The sequence below is a fragment of the Eptesicus fuscus genome, chromosome 20, assembly GCF_027574615.1.
Source record: "Eptesicus fuscus isolate TK198812 chromosome 20, DD_ASM_mEF_20220401, whole genome shotgun sequence".
NCBI classification, from domain to species: Eukaryota; Metazoa; Chordata; class Mammalia; order Chiroptera; family Vespertilionidae; genus Eptesicus; species Eptesicus fuscus.
Window position 1 is genome coordinate 29,854,673 of NC_072492.1, and position 14,819 is coordinate 29,869,491.

At 36.8% G+C, this 14,819-nt stretch overlaps 1 protein-coding gene across 1 annotated transcript; it reads right to left on the reverse strand.

The window, feature by feature from the left end:
* Positions 1-8,558: 8,558 nt before the first annotated feature.
* LOC103293182 (ATP synthase F(0) complex subunit C2, mitochondrial-like) lies at positions 8,559-9,094 on the reverse strand. Its single transcript, XM_054709672.1, has one exon. The coding sequence runs from the start codon at positions 9,077-9,079 to the stop codon at positions 8,657-8,659; it is 423 nt and encodes a 140-aa protein (XP_054565647.1). The 5' UTR covers positions 9,080-9,094; the 3' UTR covers positions 8,559-8,656.
* Positions 9,095-14,819: the final 5,725 nt, after the last annotated feature.

The window sequence follows — 14,819 nt, forward strand, 5'->3', positions numbered from 1 at the left end:
AGCTTATTTAGACTCTTATCGTGTTTCAGTGTATTTTAGATTAAGAGTTCAACGAGTTTCCCAAATGTGGATCAAGGTATTATAAAAAAATGTATAAGTCATATAAAAATATTAATTTGTTGGTATCTTTCCAAGGGAAAGATTACATACAATTACTTGATGCTATACAACTACTTTTGGTCATCAGAAGCAGCCATATAACTAGACCATCCTTTACTCTCATTTGGCAGATGAGAAAAATAAGACATGAAAAGGTTAGATGACTTAGTCAAGGTCATTTCAAGTAATAAAGACTTAGAAGAGAAGGTCTTATCATTAAGGTCTGTACTGAGGTCCTAGCAAGAATGTTAGGCCTCTGCTTTTTTACTTCAAATTTCCCATCTGTAAAATAGGTATCAATTTCTCAAACTGAACAGTAAGAGAATAATTTATGACAACTCATACAATTCCTAAGAGATAGACTGGGGAAGAAAAGTGAAATGCTGCCCAGCTGGTGTGGCTCAGCAATTGAGCATCGACCCAGGAACCAAGAAGTCACCAGTTCGATTCCCGGTCAGGACACATGCCCAGGTTGCGGGCTCATGCAGGAGGCAGCTGATCGATGATGTTTCTCTCTCTCTCTGGGTTAAAAAAAATCAATAAAAACATATACTTATTTAAAAAAAAGATGAGATGCTATCTTGGAAAGTTTAAAAAGAAGGTTTTTATCTAAACTTATAATGATAGTGTTTTGTTTTTATATCTTCAGTAGTAAAAGTTACTAAAAAGTCACTCAGTGCAGGAGTAAGTTATTCAGCTTGTTTATAAAATAGTTAAGAAAAGATTAGTAGCAAGCTTATTGTAAAGGCTTAAATAGAAAAATCTAATTAACTCTTCTACAATCAATCTTATGAAATACTTGGGATAAAACATATATGTCTCAGTTATAATTACTTATCACTTTGAATTATACCTATGCTTTCTCAAAATACCAGCTTTTTTTTTTAGCTTGAAGAGAAAAGACAATTATTATCCCTCTATCGCCTTCAGATATTTTTGGTCTGGGCATGATATATAATCATCCGTTTGAATTCTAAGTCAACAGAGGGAGGAAATATTTTAAATGACAAATATTTAAAATAAATTAAGAAACATATGAATTCTTCAATCTCTTATTCAGCTTTCATTGTATTGCAAAACCATCAAACATACACACTTTTAATTTTTCTATTTTTGTAAACCAAAGATTTGGTAGATGGATTTTTAAAAATGTTTTTATTGATTTCAGAGAGGGAGACAGAGATAGAAATATCAATGATGAGAGAGAATCATTGATTGGCTGCCTCCTGCCCGCCCTCCACTGGGGATCAAGCCTGAAACCTGGGCATTTGCCCTGACTGGGAATCAAACTGGTGACCTCTTGGTTCATGGGTCGATGGTGAACCACTGAGCCACACCAGTTGGGCTAGATTTCTAATTAAACTGAAAATGTGCCCATAATACACCCAATTATTTTATTAACTCTGAACAATTAAAAATTTTACAACAGAAAGAAAAAAAATAAGAAAAAAAAAAAAAATTTTACAACAGAAAAGGTCTTGAATGAAAAAAGAATCTATACATAATACCAAATCTACTAAATAAGAGCAAGCAACTGGTATATTGTCTAGACACTTTCATTTGTTTTTCAAATACAATCTATGGTGATGGTTGTACAACTCTGTGCATATACTAAAAACCACTAAATTATACTTTAAGGGGGTTAATTTTATGCTATGTGAATTATGCCTCACTAAAACTTATTTTTAAAAAATATAACCCAAAGTTCTGTTAAAAAAAATCCTCCTAGGAAATAATATGTGTTTTTTCCATGTTAGCATCATATTTAAGCATATATACAAAAATGAAATAAGCAAAAAAGTGTTCGCAGCAGCTCAGATAAGGCGATGCTATCATTTAGAGGATATGATCTGTGCTATATTTATGAACCCCAAATTCTTCTCTCAAAGATTTGTGTGAAATTCCCACTGAAACCAGTGACCATTACACTACAAAGCTTAGGGCATAATTTGGCACATTCTGCCATATACTTATATTTTTAAAGGATTCTTTGTTATAACTTTCATCTGTTTTTGTTTAACTGACAAAAGGATCAAGCAAAAGTTATGCTCTCGTCGTGATATTTCTTTAAAGTAAATCTGGATAGAAACATGAAAGTTAACCCAATATAGCCATATAGATTTAAATTCACTGAAAGCTTCTGGAAATAAATATAACAGGCACTTTCCATTTGGATTCTAAAAGGAGGAGGAGTTAGAAGGTTCATTCTTTTCTAGAAAAAAAATAGTTTTGATAGCATCAAAGAATCTTATAGTCAGAAGCACTTTAGAGATAATCTGTTTAAATCCACTGCCCTCGTTGATGAAGAAATAGAGGCACAAAGAGGTTAAGTAATTTGTGCAAGGTCACATAGTGTGTGAGTGAAGGAGTGAAGTAGAGAATGGGCCTCAATTCCCTAGCCAAGGCTTTTCCTCCTCTCCTTCATTAGACTACTGTCATCTGGGGAAAATAAAAATTGTTAGGTGTTCCCAGTTAAAAAAAATTATATATAGATGCGATTTTGTAATTCATCTCATAATAAAGAAAATTATACACGGAGAGTTCGGGGGTGGGGGTGAAGGAAAGGGTCAAAGAGCAATCACATCGCTTTCCAAATGCCACTGTGCCTCATGAAATCCCAAGAGAGTTTTAAAAATCAGCCACCTGAATAAGACATGAAATGAATACTGTCACACTCTGCTAGAGAGAATGTAAATTGATACAACCATTCTGGAAAACAATTTCACAATTTCTACCTAAAGCCTTTAAAAAGTTTTTAGTCTAACCTAACAATTCTATACCTGAGAACCAATAATCCTAATATGCTAAGTGTCCAGTCATCCAGTTGTCCATTCAACCAATCAAAGTGTAATATGCTAATGATATGCTAAGGCCGCTCAACTGCTTGCTATGACATGCACTAACTACCAGGGGGCAGACAGTCTACCGGTTGACCAGTCGCTATGATGTGCACTGACCACCAGGGGGCAGATGCTCCGACCAGTAGGTTAGCTTGCTGCTGGGGTTCGGCCGATCAGAACTGAGCGAGATGGGCCGGACACACCCTGGAGCCCTCCTGTGGTCCCTCCCCGGCTGGCCAACCTCTCAAGTCCCACTCTGGCCCCAATCGTGCACTGGTAGGGTCCCTCAGCCTGGCCTGCACCCTCTTGCAATCTGGGCTGAGGGACTCCCCTCCAGTGCACAAATTTTGTGCACCAGGCCTCTAGTAATAAACATAAACCAAGATCCAGAAATACAACTTTGCAGAGAAATGTTCATTGCAATATTACTTATCATGATAAGAAGTGATACACATCAATGAGGCAATGGTTAAGAATACCATAAGATGCTCATTTGATGATTATCATTATAGCTAATAAAAGAAAATTTAGAGTAATTTAACACGAAAACAAAAAAATTAAAATGTGATATAATGTTAAGTTTAAAAAGCAAAATATAAAATTTTATATATGGTATATTTTTAAAAATATAAAAACCTGTGCATAGAAAAATATATTGATTGCCTTTGGGTAGTAGAAATATAGGTGGTTTTTCTTATATTATCTAATTTTTAAATAAAATATGTTCCTTTTATAGTTAAAAATCTTTAGTAGATGTTATTATTAAATATAAAATGAGCCAACCAGTCAAAAACCAATTCAGAAAATATAATTAGAATCTACCATTGGAATGAAGTATTTATAGGCTTTGGGTTCAGATGCCTTTTCACTACATCACATTACCCAACACCATCATTTCTCATGTTGTTGCCAACTGCTTTTCTCTACAGAATCACGCACGATTAACATCTAACATAATATATAGTTTGTTGAGATTCTAAAGAATACCATTCACTCCAGAGCTTATAAATACTTCATTCCTTTGATTTGCCTGATCAGACTGCACCAATTAGAACCAAACGGCACATGTCTCCCAAACTTAGTTCAGGTGCAGAGGCTCCATAGCTGCTTCCTGAGAGGCTTCTTAATTCAAGTCAGTCCCTCTTGGACTGCACATGGTCAAGTCCTGTTTTCTCTCTGTACTAGGACCACATCCAAACTCACCCAAAAGCATGAGGGGCCATAATTCCTCATTTCACAAAATCCCAAGTTAACCAAAGTTCTCACACATCGATCTGGAAGGATACCAAACACTTAAAAGATAATAGCAACGGTCTTTTTAAGGAGAATAGAACATTGTTTTCATCAAGAAAAAGAGCTTCTAATGAACTATTCTGTGAAAATGTTCTTCATTTAAGGAAGACAATTTATTCAAGGGGATTTCAAAATTCCTGATATCACCTTTAAAAAACATTCTCCTTGTTCTTACACTTTGGGATAATAAGGCCAGATAGAAGAACCTTTTATTTCTGGCAGCATGACTCACGTCCCAGCATTTGAAATGAAGAGGATCCTTTCCTGCCTAGATCTCAATAAGACAACCATGAAGGCAAACTGACAACCTGGGTTTCTGCTGTCAGAGATTTGCGCATCAATCAACGAGACTCTGTATGGCATCTGTTTTCAGTGATCATGTCATTTACCATCAACATCACATCAAACCCATGCTGTAAAAATGGGTTCTTTTCCCCATATTCACAAGCAGATGATCTCTGGTTTCATCCTTAGGCCTCTCGGGTTGGGAAGAAAACAGTGCAACAGTGTCTCCTGCTGCCTCTGAGCATGGTGGCCCATGTGCATGGGAGGGACTCCTCCTAATGAAAAAGTATGAAGACTTAATCCTTGGCAGTACTTGACTTCATTCCAGTGTGTACTTTCTCTACATTCAATTAAACTGTGTTTTGAATTTTGTGTTGCTCATTTCAAAGTTAAGAATGCCATGATCTCTGGTATCAGAACTCTTCTATTATTAAGCAATTATTCACATTTATTTAATTTTGTATATGTTCATTTCCACACTTGCCTACTCAGCACTCCTACTCTCAAGTCGCAAAAGCAATACAAAATAGCTAGTTAAATTTGGAGAACAGTTATATCAACAGAAGGATCCTAATTTTAGACTCCCAAGAGAAAATTACTGGTGTCAGGACATATCCTGATAGTTTCACAGGTTTGGCATAACATTCAGTGGGAAATCACTCTGGATGAGTGCCACGAAAACCCACACAAATACAAGTTGGCTTTTTAGTATTCTTTTAGATCCTTGATGGAGGAAAAATGCATGTCTGGGAGCAATCAGACTCAAGCATATATCTTCTTCTGATGCAATTTTGTGAATCCGAAGTGATAAAAAGAAGTTGTGACTTCTGACATTACTAAATAAATTCCGAGGTACTGTTTGAATCAATCAGGTTATTTCTTCCCCTAAAATAAGTCCAGTATGTTTACACTCCTTACCATATGTTAGAAGAATGCATTTAGAAATCTCATGATGAGTTAATTTATTTTTTAAAAAGGCGGTGGCAAGGGGGAGAGCTCATGTAGAAAACTGCAGTGTTGCTCCAACTCTTTTTTTTTCCTTCCATATTTCCAGGCACTTTTCTAATTTTGAAGATCTGCTCCTGGGGAATGGCTAGTTTTTTATTACTTCTGCTTTGGGAAAATTTGACAAGCAGGGCTGCACCCATCTTACATGCTAAGGTAACTAACTGCCTTTGACTGTAAGGGTAGTATGTTCCATATGTGTTCAGAGTTAGCTGAGGAAGGGCAATTACCTTCCCTGGTCTCAAAGTAACTACTGAAGAAGTTAGGGTGTAAGACAGAATCATGGTGTTTTAATGCCTGCCGTTCCTAAGGAGCAAAATAGCCCTTTGCTCTAAGACCAACTATAGGTCTAGTTTTCTATCTCTCTACTCTGATCTAGAACAGTTATTGTCTATTTTGGCACATAACCATGTCCAACGTATTTTCCTTCTAAAACAGGACTTACTTAAGGGTATGATGAACATGTTGTGGTTCCTCTAGCCCTAAGCACATTTATTGAAATGATCTCTTCTTTCTTTGCCTTAGAAATCTCAGGGACAATGCTAGCAGATTTTAAGAAGTGTTATAGAAGCAATTCGTTAATATTTGTGCAGCACTTCAGGAATAAAGTACTAAATATTGTAGCGGGTAGCAACTTAATAAGATAATTAACCAACCATTTCTAACTTGGAACTGTATAAGTATGGGCATGTTTTACTTCTGAATATTCTTTCTTCCTTTTATTGGCTTAAGCATAATACTGAACAGTTTGATGACTCAATTTGAGTGACAAAAAGAAAAGAGAGACATTTTTAGTTTGAATAAGAATTACCTTACTATTTAGCAGCATTTCCTCTCAGTATACAGAATGTTTTTTTCATTTTAACATGCCATTTTTTTGTGCCCTGAGTAAAAAGACCGTTAAAGGTAAACACCTGAGCTAATCTCTAGTTAGAAAAGCACACGATCATTGGCTTTGCTTTACATTTGAACAAGGACACTCTTTAAGAAGACAACCAATGCCTCCCAGGGTAGAAAGTGACTACTCATTTCTGTAGTATATGTAGTTAAACCTTCTATTATGTGTCCTATTAATAATTATATGTTTTTGCAGTGTGTACTGTCTCCTGATCTCTGAGCTCATACCAACTATAATCCTCTCTAAATAAATAACATTTGAGTTCCAATTTACTGGCAGAGACCATTTCCCTCCATCTTTTTCTAGCACTCCATGACCCAAGCATACAATGAGAATCTAAAACTATTTTAAAGGAACAATTAGAGTAAAATGACAATTAGGAGCTACTAGAAATTCATAAAATATTTAAATGCATTTACCGATATATATTTTTTTTTCTGGCAAGATGTGATGTTTAAACCATAAGTCACTCTTAGCTTAAAGTATATTGAAGACAGGTAAGCAAAAGATAAATGAAACAATAATTTCAAATCAATAAAGAAAAAAATATAGAAAATCATTAGAAATAAATATTTTTAAAATAAAAATTACAGTCTCATTTATCTTGCTGAATATTAGGTTTAAGGCTATCATTACTGTATTATTACTCTTAAAAGGTGGTTCATCCCATTTTGTATCCTCAATGCTTAACATAATATGCCAGGAACAATAATGAAGGCACTTAATAAATATTTGACAAGTGAGTGAGAGAATGAATAAATTAATGGGTGAATGGACAATGTACTCTAAATATACACTGCAGTTTATATATAAGCTTGTACCTTACTGATGTTTTTACAGACATTTCTGAAACAAAGATATAGGAAGCAAACATAAAGAATCAAAAATCAAAAACCTTTAACTTGAAATCTCAGACTCATTTGAGAGTATGTGAGGGGGGGCATTGAAAGAGTCATTTTAGAAAAAAGGAAAAGGCATAATCCGAGGTAGTTGGAAGGCTTAAGATAGATTGTTAGGTTAAAATTGAACTTTATATTGCCAACAATTTTCAACTTTTGTTTTAGATAACTTCTAATATTATTTTTCAACTTCATTCAATCCTATACTATATGCAAATAATTTTTATATGTAAAGGAACATATTATTTCTGTGAAGTATATTTAATTTTTAAAGCTATAACCACAGGCGGAAAGTATAGGGAAGCTGATCTTCTTGCTGAGAGGGAACACATTTGGAGTTCTCATTGAGATCAGGGTTAAGAATACCCCCAGAAGTGTGTTTATTGAGGGCAATACAGAAAATCTTGGCATGTGTTATCAATTTGGGAACAAGTACATGTATCTACTTTGGCATCAGGCAATTTGTTAGACCCAGAGGCAGGATTCTAAGTGATGTACTAACAAGTCAAAAATAAGAAAACCATTTTTAAAAAGCACATAATTAAATTCAGAATAAAAACACTACCCCAAATAGTTTATACATAAAACATACCACCTTGTGGAATAAAAGATAAATGCTTTACTATGTTCTGCCACTTGTGAATGATGTCATCACTATGATTATATGAAGAAGAAACTTCTTAGCCACAGATGCTTAGCTACAGATGGTCACCATTCTCTCTCTCTGGTAGCCCTAGTGTTCATAAGTTAGTATAATTTTTGTTCAATTCAATTGCATAAAAACCACACTGCAAAAACACACGTTGCCTTTCTCACTGCTATCAGTGGATTAGCATATTGTTTTATCTTATTACTCACTTCAGTCTTTGCTAATGTGTTTTTCTATATGATTTATTCTGTTAGGATAGTGATCACAGCTTTGCCTAGATAACCAGAACAGACTTTTTAAAACCTCTTTTCTCTTACTTTCTAAGTGGATCAGAAGTTTTTTAAAAAAGGTTTATTAAAGCCCTAGCCGGTTTGGCTCAGTGGATAGAGCCTTGTCCTGCGGATTATTCGATTCGGGTCAAGGGCACATGCCAGGGTTACAGGCTCGATTCCCACTAGGGGGCATGCAGGAGGCAGCCACTCAATGAAGTAAAACAGTATCTTTGCTTGAATGCAAGGGAGTTTAATAAACCTTTTTTTTTTCTTATTAATACAGTATTTATTTGTCTTCCTTTTGTCAAACCTGAGCCAACCACTTTCCCCAGGCTGCCTAGGGAGGTATAGGAAAAGGAACATACAGGGCAGACAACACACGGGAAAAAGAACTATGGGAGGTGGAGACAGCTCCTTCACATGGCGAAGAGGATGAGAAAGGCCACCATCAGGCAAAAGAGCCCCATGGCCTCTGAGAGGGCAAAGCCCAGAATGGCGTAGGAGAAGAGCTGTTGCTTCAGAGAAGGGTTCCTGGCATAACCAATGATGAGGCTCCCAAACACAGTCCCAATTCCAGCCCCAGAGCCTGCCACCCCTACTGTGGCAGCCCCAACCCCAATGAACTTGGCTGCTGTGTCGATGTCCCTTGAAATGGCACTGGTTTGGAAGCTGTGGCTAGAAATAAGTGAGGTCAGGGAACGTGGGCCTGCCAAGCTGCTGAGGCTCTCATCTGTCAGTGCCTCAGGTCGTTTCAGCACCACTGCAGACATTGACCGGCTCAGCTGAGAGGCGCTCCTGACCAAGGAGAAGGTGGAGACAAACTTGGTGCAGGTATACATTTTCAGAGGATAAGGGGAGCTGCTCCCAGTGCAGAGAAGACAGAGAGGAGATAAACCTTTTTTTAAAATATATTTTTATTGATTTCAGAGAGGAAGGGAGAGGGAGAGAGAGACAAAAACATCAATAATGAAAGAGAATCATCGAATGGCTGCCTTATGCATAGAGCCCACAACCCAGGCATAAGCCCTGATCGGGAATCAAACTGCGACCTCTTGGTCCAGAGGTCGACACTCAATCACTGAGCCATGCCAGCCAGGCTAGAGTGAATTTTAGGTGGGCTTTCCAGACAGCAAAATTCATTCTGTTTAGCAACTATATACAACTTACTCAAAACCTATCAATCTCTTACTCAAAACCTATCAATCTCTGTAATTTTTATATTTCATGTCTTAAATAAATATAATGCTAAAGTTTCATTGTGATGAAAATAAAGCTATTTTTTGTATTTCCTAATTGCAATTTAAAAAACAACAACACCCATGCATTTTATTTTGAGATTCGTTTTATTGTATGTGCATTTTAAAAACCAGGAAAATGGAAACACTTCTGATTTTTCCATCAGCTATGAAAGCAATGTATTTGCTTCAAGACAAGAATTCATTATAGGTATTTACTCTATGGCACATATTAATTCTGCCATATTACAGAAGTTTGATGACAGCTATCTTGCAATTTCTAATTGAAGGAACGTTAAGCAATTGTGCTAAAACCATGTTCAATGTCTGTAGCAATGAAGAAGCCCAGATATTGGAGAGGAATCTTTCACTGGAGTTATTAGAATCCAAATTCCAGTTTGTAAAGCTGCCAGGTGCAACCCACTTGTAATATACCATATGAAGAGGAACAGATGAACTTGATAAAAATGATTTATTTGTAAAAGCAGAAATCTGCTATTTAAAATTCACACTAGTTGATTAAAAAATACATGTTTGATTTTGGACTATTACTTTGAATTAAGAACAAGCAACCTAAGTAAAAACTCTACGGCATCCTAAAAATATGCAACATCAGGCACCTATAGCGTCCTTCTTCTGAAAAGTTTTTTTTTCTAAATATGGAATTAGAATACCATTTGTATCATTTCCTTTGTCTTAAAGAATAAATATAAAAAAGATGTTTCTTGGATTTATATTTGGTAAACAAATGTTCTACATTTCCAGTTGAGTCTTATAAAAAAATATGAATTCCAGTACAGTAGGTTTCTTTGGAAGAAAATGTACATATTTGCCAGTGAGGGGAAAAAAGGAATCATCCTATATAATAATAAACTAATATGCAAATCGACCGAACAGCGAACAACCAGGTGCTATGACATGCATTGACCACCAGGGGGCAGATGCTCAACACAGGAACTGCCCCCTGGTAGTCAGTGTGCTCCCACAGGGGGAGCGCCGCTCAGCCAGAAGCCAGGGTCACGACTGGCGAGCACAGCGGCGGTGGCGGGAGCCTCTCCTGCCTCCATGGTAGTGCTAAGGATGTCCGACTGATGGCTTAGGCCTACTTAAGCCTTCGGTCAGACATCCCCAAGGGCTCCCAGACTGAGAGAGGGCACAGGCCGGGCTGAGCGACTCCTGCCCCAGTGCATGAATTTTGTGCACTGGGCCTCCAGTTTATATATAAAAGCCTAAGCAAACGTTTAACCATTAGCTATGATGCACACTGACCACCAGGGGGCAGACGCTCCGACCGGTAGGTTAGCTTGCTGCTGGGTCCAGCCGATCAGGACTGGGTGAGATGGGCCGGACACGCCCTGGTGCCCTCCCGCGGTCCCTCCCTGGCCCCAATTGTGCACCATGGGGTCCCTCGACCTGGCTTGCGCCCTCTCGCAATCTGGGACCCCTCGGGGGATGTCAGAGAGCCACAGGCCAAACCAAGGGACTCCACTAGTGCATGAATCCATGCACCAGGCCTCTAGTGTTAAATAATATCACTTACTAAACTTGATTTGGACAAGCCTATGTCATCATTTCCTTCTCTTCTTTCTTTTTCACCTTGTTCTTATTCTGGTAGCTGTTGATGCCTGGCCGCAGTGCGCTCAGTGATTGAGCACCGTCCTAGGGACCAGGAGGTCACAGTTCAATTCCCAGTCAAGGCATATGCCCAGGTTGTGGGCTAGATACCCAATTGGGCAGAAGGCAGCTGATCAATGATTCTCTCTCATCATTGATGTTTCTATCTCTCTCCCTCTCCCTTCCTCTCTGAAATCAATAAAGATATATTTTTTTAAATTAAAAAAAATTTCTATTTCTTAACTTCTAAGAGCTGAGAAATAATTGGCACCATCATCTTTTGAGAAATTAAATTTTAGTCATGGAATTTCAATTTGAACCAAAATTACATGACTCATAAATATATTTTATTTACACCTAATGACAGCAAATTGGTTCATAGTGGCAATAGAGTAACTCTGAAGAGACATAAATTTTATGTTTCAAAATGGAACAAAGTTTTCTAATTGTAATGAAGAAAAGAATCCAATTAGTCCCAATTGCCAAATGAGACACGGTGCCAGAAATTTCAAGAACAGAAAAAGAGATTGGATTCAACATGAATGCCAGGGAAACAATGCTTCCCGGAGGCTCTAAGACTCCCCATGGGAAATAAGTCCCTTTAGCTCCTTAAATTTCCATATCTATACTTTTCATCAACACCATGAATTTCCTCAATTTTCAAATTACTGGTTTGATATTTTAGTTTCCTTTATTAAAATCCCTGTCATTGCTCTGAAATTTCCTCCAGTTTAGAAAGCCTGAATTTATGGAGGTCTTATGATTTTGTTTTCTAATAGTATCAAGTTTTTCCCTTTAATGTAACCAATGAAGAAGAATATAAACAAGGACTGGACAGGGGCCACTGGCATCCAAAGATATTTCACCATTTTTTAAAATGTCTTGCTTATTGTCTCCTGGATCTCTGTCTAAGAAAATGCCCACGTTTATGTCCTGGTAACTTGCTGGGACTGTGAAATGACTGCTTCCCCCTATCCTGAGAATGATTCCACTGAAATCCAGAATCTCACCACAAGATGAGGTTTCTCAGTTCATCACACTTCCAAGAACATCATGAATGCATCATTTTCCAGAGAAAGCAACAGCAAAGCAATGTGGGAAATGACACATCAGGTTTCTGTCTCTTCCAATTTATATTACTGAATTTCTGAATTGGCTTTTTAGCTATTGTACATAGGCATTAATATTGTCTCTGCCAAATTGCTTAAGTATAAAGATTTTTAAAACAGCCTGACCGGTGTGGCTCAGTGGTTGAGCATCTATCTATGAACGAGGATGTCACAGTTCCATTCCCAGTCAGGGTATATGCCCAGATTGCAGACTCGATCCCTAAAGTAGGGCATACAGGAGGCAGCTGATCAATGATTCTCTCTCATCATTGAGGTTTCTATCTCTCTCTCCCTCCCCTTTCCTCTCTGAAATCAATAAAAGTATATTTTAAAAAAGATCTTTAAAACAAAAATGAAGAATAAATGTTCATTCTCCAAGGAGAATACATGCATAGTCTTCTCCAAAGCCATCAAAGATAAAGACATCTTCTTCTCTTGCCCTCAGAAACTGGGGTTAGGAGTCAAAACATCATGTGATTTTAGCATCTTATTAAAATTGGTGTTTTTACCTACAAAAGCTTTCTCTCTTTCATTATTCTCACTTGGTTTGAAAGATGATGCTTTATAACCAACCAAATATATGAAAGATTCAAGTACTAAGCATTTACATATTCAGTATATTGTAGTATGTGGTGGTGGCTTCAGCAACCTATTGGCTCCTATCCACCAGAACTCAAAATGGAAAATGTACCTAATGAAGGCCTATACATAACTTCTGGGAAACCTCTCTAGATTTAATTTTTAAAAATTTATCATTTCATATAAGTGGTCCCAAAGAGATCTCTATTAAGTGGCCAGCTTTAATTCATATACCTCAGGGATTCATGGCATTATAAATGGAAGGGCTGGCCCTGGTATTAAAATAACGGCCTGCTTGATTACAAGCAGGCATGATACAGTAGTTTGAAATTAACCAAAATTAACAGAGCTATATATTCTACCTCCTGCTTATTTAGCTACCTGAAGTCATTCTAGCTGCATCTGGTCAAATATATCAGCTAAATTAGATTTAATCCATTGTTCAATACCAACTCCTTTAGTAGTATTAGACAAATTGTCTACACGTTTTATCTTCTCTAAATGTATAAATGGAGATTATGCTCTTGCATTCTGTGATGAAGTACTAAACTCCTGCTTTTGTTGCCACTACCCAAGGACTTAAGGTTTCTTCCTATGTTCATGGCTTGGGAAGGTAGCCCTTTCTTTCTCTTGTACTACTCCTCATTTTAAATTGTCCATCGCAGCACACCCTCAAAATACTTATCTTCTTTGAATTGAAAAAAGTCCTTTACTATTCATTGAAATTATTAAAAGAAAAGTAAGACTAGGTTAACATTATAGTAGGTAAAGTACCTCCATAATCTAGCTTTTTGTAGCACAGGGAATTCACCTAGTAAAAGATCTTATTTCTGTGTACCTTTATGCAGTCACATGGCCTACTTCTTCACTCAGTCTAATATAGATCCTTTCCTGGTCAATGAAAATGAGATAATATTAGTACAACCATTCTTTTTGATAAAAAACAAACAAACAAAAGAAAGAACTTATGAATTAGGCTTTTATGCTTTGACTTATGATCTTCCCTCTACAGTTATATATTAAAAACCTACTTATATCTTTAAAAATTAGTCAATAAAAACATTTAGAACAGTACCTAGTACATAATTCTATATTAACATATATTCTTATTAATGTATTTTTATTCTAACTCTTTTGTAAGTCTTCCCTATTCTCACCTGGCCTCTTCTCCCTGTACAAGAGGAGAATACATGCATAGTCTTCTCCAAAGCCATCAAAGATAAAGACATTTTCTTCTCTTGCCCTCAGAAACTGGGGTTAGGAGTCAAAACATCATGTGATTTTAGCATCTTATTAAAATTGGTGTTTTTACCTACAAAAGCTTTCTCTCATTATTCTCACTTGGTTTGAAAGATGATGCTTTATAATCATATATTTTGGGGGGGACTTATTTTCCTATTTAAATTTATATCAAACTTAACTGTTTATATTTTTCTCTCCTTCAATAAACAGTAAACTACTTGAGAGCAAGAACCATGGATTTTCTTTGTATTGGCCTCCACTCCAGTGCCTAGTATATTGCTTTCCAGACATTACATCTTTTTTAAAGATGTTATTTTATTTAATTATAATGATGTCTTTCAAAACCAGTGGGAAGTTATCAACCAGTGTAGGCTTTTTTTCCTTAGATCTGCCTACAAATACAGATAGATACCAAATTAGTTTCTTTATGCAGACAAGTTGAAATTGCAGTAAGATTAAGCAAGTGGCATGGTCAAATGGTAGGGACCAGAAAAAGGTCGTTGCAAAACAACAAAATGTACAAACAATGGGATTAACAATGGAATTAATTTAGACTGAAACCCAGTAAAGCAACAGATTGAGACAAGATTAGGGACAAGGAACCCTAACCAGTTTAGCTCAGTGGATAAAGCATCGGCCCTTGGACTGAAGGGTCCCGGGATCGATTCTGATCAAGGGCATATACCTTGGTTGTGGGCTCGATCCCCAGTAGGGGGCATGCAGGAGGCAGTTAATCGATGTTTCTCTGTAAAAAATCAATAAAATATATATTTTTAAAAAGATTAGGGACAAGGATAGAT